Source organism: Lucilia cuprina, chromosome 2, assembly GCF_022045245.1.
Source record: "Lucilia cuprina isolate Lc7/37 chromosome 2, ASM2204524v1, whole genome shotgun sequence".
In the NCBI taxonomy this organism is placed as follows: domain Eukaryota; kingdom Metazoa; phylum Arthropoda; class Insecta; order Diptera; family Calliphoridae; genus Lucilia; species Lucilia cuprina.
Window position 1 is genome coordinate 38,510,803 of NC_060950.1, and position 5,071 is coordinate 38,515,873.

Sequence of the window (5,071 nt, forward strand, 5' to 3'; positions counted from 1 at the left end):
GATAAAGCAACTACATAAGATGCCTTTTTATGAGGCAATGATTTTTTTGGCTATTTAAAGGAAGATTGTTGCAATTATTTGCTGTTGTTTCATTAATTATAAATTTTATGAAAAACTCTGCTTTTAATTGCAACAACTTTACTTTTCTGTCCTGTCCCCTAAGGTCATTTAAGGGTCCATGGCAAGTTTCATAATGCCTTTTCAAAAAAAATAAAGCTTTTCTACATATAATTTTATAACATACGACGCATTGTGCCTCACCGTCCATGTTTTCTATAAAAAAGAAATCCCAATTTATATCAAACATTTTGCTAGGTGTAATAAAAGAGAAAAAATCATAAGCATAAAAAAATCCGCAACGTGATCTTGCTTCTACAAAAGCTGAACAGCAACTGATTTGATTTTGATCTCTGAGATCGTAACAAAGCAACAAACAAGTGGTCATTTTAGTAAAACACAGACACACTAATACACACAAGCTTATAGTGTAGGTGTGTCAACAAAGCGTCAGCAGAATTTCTTGGCCTGGGTGTGTAGATTCTACACACACACGTGTACATCTTTTTCTATATACAGTGTTGTTGTTGCTTTTATAACAATTTTTTGATGAAATTTTCAGAGGTTGTCTCGGATTTTTGCTCATATCTCCGTTATTTACCGTCCGATTATGCTGATTTTAAATAGCGATCTTCTCGAAAGCATGTCTAATAGAATTATTGAAGATTCGGATCTCGCCGATATCTGGGGTCCTCTAAAAACTGATTTTAACAGACAGACAGACAGACGGACATGGATTATTCGACTCCGCTATCTATAAGGATCCAGAATATATATACTTTATGGGGTCGGAAAATTATATTATAGAAATTACAAACGGAATGACAAACTTATATATACCCTTCTCACGAAGGTGAAGGGTATAAAAATAGGTTTCATAATACATTAATGAAAATTTTTCAATACATTTTGACAACAAATTTTATTTTGTATTAAAAACAATGAAACTCTGATATTAATACAAAGTATTGTAATGTTAAACCCCCTTTAATGGGCATTAAGTAAGAGAATATACTAGCAAACATAAAAATAACTGCAAAACCAGTTTTACATCAGGAAAAGTAGGATAAGCAGATTTATAACCAGTTATTTATTGGTCATCGTCGAACAAAAATAAGTAGTTATTTTCTTAAAAATTAACTACTTACACTTTTCTCCAATATTACTTGCCTACTTACCGGGTATGTAAAGATTTTCCTGGGACATTTTATTTTATAAAAGATTTGTAAAACAAACTTTTCATACAATATTTGATTTATCGAGAATTACACAAAATTAATCACTTATTCCCCTGCAGGAAATGGAACTGGTACCAAACTAGTATTTAAATAGTACCAAAATCACCAGTACTAGTTCCCAACTGTAAACTTTCCTATACCATTATAATGCTCAAATTAACATTGAGTGTGTTTGAAAAATTACTAGTACCATTAGTTCTAGACTTATACTGGTACAATTGGACACAATTGGTTTCTTTAGAACCAGTTTGATACTAGTTCTAATATTCTAAAATAATCGCCATAATTGGTGGTTTTGCTCTCTTGCAACCCTCCTGCACAATTACAAGTGAAAATTACTACACAACTAGTTTTTTATACGGTTTTATTTCTAAAGATACCAAAAAAATACTATAAAAAATGTTGTAAATACATTTACCAACAATTCAATATAAAAGCTTGAAGAAATCCTGGTTCTATCCTTTTACAACGTTGATTCCATTCCATATCTCCACTTCGTTATAAAAACATTCGCCGAACGATAAAACAAATATTAAATATTAAGCAGTTTTTAAATTTAATAGATGTACTTACATAGGGATTTGCAACCGGTCCTAAATTTGCATGCACAATTTATTCTCTCATTTGAAGGGATATATTTGAAAATATTGTTTTTATGGAAAATGTTTCAAAATTATATTTTAATAATTTAAAAAATTTATATTTTCCAACACATGTCAAACAAAAATCAGTCTACAAGTGGCGCCATTGAACTACTTCTAGTACTAGTATTTTTCCATATAAACTCTAACCCAATTTGTACTAGTGTCTGTTGTTCTAGTAATAGTAGTAGTGGCATTCAGACAATTATCGCTTCATTTCCTGCTGCATTCTTAAATTAATTGAAATATCTACTACAAATTGTATTTTATTTGTATTTTTATTAAATACAATTTACTTTTTATACACTACACCACTTCAGTGGGGAGAGTATTTTAGGTTTATGCTGATGTAACGTACAATAATATTGGTCCTATATCAACCTTAAAGTATACCAATCGGCTTAGAATCATTTTCTGAGTCGATTTAGCTATGTCCTTCCGTCCATTTAAATCCAATTTTGAAGACAATTCAATGAACATGATCTTCTATTGTCCCAGCCTATTGGAAATAGTTATGATCGGTCCATTGTTTCACCTAGCCCCCATATAATTAAACCTCCGAATAGGGCTTTTAAATTCATAATTATGTTTAATATACTTGTAAGCTGCAAACCCAAGTTCTATCCTTAATGACACTCATAAAATAAACTCATAAATAATAAACCCCTAAATTTTATAATAATAGGCCCCTATAAAAAGCACCATAATTGTATTCAACAATAAATGGCTTAAGTATAACTTCACTTTACTAAGTCATATAAATGAAAAAAACTTATTTCAACAAAATAGGTCCGTATCTGTATATATTTTTTTACATTCAAATTTATGAACAAAGACACATGACACTGAATTTAAAACAAAATTTGTTGTTTAGCTAATTTTTATTTTCATAATAATAGATATAATAGATATAACAAGAATAGATATAATAATAAAACATAAAATTAATAATGAAACTTATTTTTTGTCATATAATTTTTATAGAGGTAAAAATAGAAAATCGGTCATAATCGGTTTATAAAATATATATCTAACTATAAATTATATTTTTATATATTTTAGTACACAACCGTTAAAATAACGATACCGAAATATGCCGAAATACCGATAACGCTATAATACCAATACCGAAATGAGTCAAAATAACGATAACGCTAAGATATCGTTACCGAATTAAGCCAAAAACCGATAATGCTAAAATACCAATACCAAAATAAGTTAAAATATCGATAATGCTACTTTATCAGCGTTTGGAAACGGTTGCCAAACTTGATTATTAACAAAGAGATTAATTTGATTTATATCACTTTAATTATGTTTGCTTTTCATATCTGAGTTAAAGTTAAACTGGATTAAACTATGATTTTTATAAATTATCACATTATTGTTTTGTATTTCATTTATTATATCCCTTTTTTTGTATGTATTTTTCAATAGAAACGAGTCTTCAACGGCAGTTGCAATACCCTTTTCAACAGAACCGCAAAGAAACCTGCAATTGTCATTTCAAAATGTAACGGTGTTACACAACGAAAGAAAAATACTGAATGATGTCAGTGGTGTCGTGAGGTAAGTTATCTATCTTTTATAATATTTTATATTTAATAAAGACATACCAAATATCCAAAATAAATACTTAAGTCCGGGGGAAGTTTTAGCAATAATGGGTCCATCTGGCAGTGGAAAGACTACTTTACTTGATTGCCTGAGTGGTCAGAGGCGCATTGATTGTGGAAGTATTCATTTAAATCGAGAGATGCTGTCCAAAAAATGGCGTCGAAAAATTTGTTATGTTCTACAAGAGGAAATTTTTTTTTCGGGCCTTACCCTGAAGGAGACCGTCATGTATACAGCCCTATTACGTTTGCCTGAAGAAATACCAGTGACAGAGAAAGCGAAACTAGTTGATGATATTTTACAATCTCTTGAGTTGACTTTTTGCCAAGATACAAAATTTGGAGATTATATGAACAGAGGGTTATCGGGTGGAGAAAAGAAAAGGGCTAATATAGCGTGTGAACTTTTAACCAATCCATTATTAATGTTATTGGATGTGAGTAGAATGGATTTCTAATTAATCATTTATCTCATATAAATATTTTATACATTTGTTAGGAACCTACGTCAGGCTTGGACAGCCATTCTGCAATATCGCTAATGAAAATTTTAAAACGTTATGCCACTGAAGAGCAAAAAACCATTGTGATAACCGTTCACCAGCCATCATCGCAAATGTTTCATATGTTTGATAAATTATTGTTACTTTACAATGGAACAACAGCTTATTTTGGTGAGGTCAACGACATTTATAGATATTTCGAAAATATTGGCGTTTCAATAAAACCTCATTATAATCCAGCTGAGTTTGTACGTAAGTAAATTTTTTATACCATGTTATACACGAACAGTGAATTACATCGCCATGTTGTTTTTTCTTTCATTATTTTCGTTTGTCTCCAACAAATGAATAAAAAATACCTGATAAAAATTAGAGATGACACTTATTCATTCGTAATGCAAACTACAGGAATTTTATATTGAAAACAATAAACATTTTTCGAATTCATTTTTTGTTATCAATATAAATCTAGAAAATACTTGTTCGTTTGCATTTAGAGGAACAGGCCCTAAATTACGTACAACTTGTGTAATTCGCACTTGAAATTTTATATGGCGTATAATTTAATTCAGTTTGTAATTGGGGTTTGCTTCGTGCAAATGAGGTATTATTTACAAATACTCTTCATATACTAATACACCAGTAATTTTTATACCGTGAGAAGGGTATATAAGTTTGTCATTCCATTTGTAATTCTACAATATACATGTTTTGTTTGTAAATCCATTCGACTCCGATAAGCTTCTAAGCCCGAACTTGGTTTTCTGTAAATCGAATTTTATTTGAACATTCAGAAAAATAAACATACTTTAAATGAAAGAGTTTAAAATAACCATTCAATTTATATTAATAATTATTTAATGCATTATAATAAGATTAAATTCGATTTAAATTCGACTAGATTTGTGTACTCATAATTGTATGAATTAGGAGAATTCGTTTTTAGACGAGAAATTTACTCAGATTCAGTTAACAGAACAGGCAGGATAATTTTCCGACTCTCTCTCTCTCTCTAT

General features: G+C 29.9%; 2 protein-coding genes across 3 annotated transcripts in view; one reads left to right on the plus strand and one right to left on the minus strand.

Annotated features, from left to right (window-relative positions):
- The window catches only part of LOC111678996 (ABC transporter G family member 21), a 3,560-nt gene extending 3,292 nt beyond the window's left edge, over positions 1-268 (minus strand). Inside the window, exon 1 of the mRNA XM_046954915.1 lies at positions 245-268. Coding sequence (XP_046810871.1) covers positions 245-268 — 24 coding nt within the window. The remainder of the gene's footprint in view (positions 1-244) is intronic.
- Positions 269-1,991: 1,723 nt separating this feature from the next.
- Positions 1,992-4,820, plus strand: LOC124419435 (ABC transporter G family member 27-like). Of its 2 annotated transcripts, none has more exons than XM_046948895.1 (3): positions 1,992-3,505; positions 3,578-3,989; positions 4,052-4,820. In XM_046948895.1, the coding sequence occupies exons 2-3, from the start codon at positions 3,600-3,602 to the stop codon at positions 4,313-4,315; spliced, it is 654 nt and encodes a 217-aa protein (XP_046804851.1). In that variant the 5' UTR covers positions 1,992-3,505; positions 3,578-3,599; the 3' UTR covers positions 4,316-4,820. The 2 variants fall into 2 exon arrangements, with proteins under 2 accessions (XP_046804851.1, XP_046804857.1); XM_046948901.1 differs by having other exon boundaries at positions 3,589-3,989.
- The last annotated feature ends 251 nt before the right edge of the window (positions 4,821-5,071 follow it).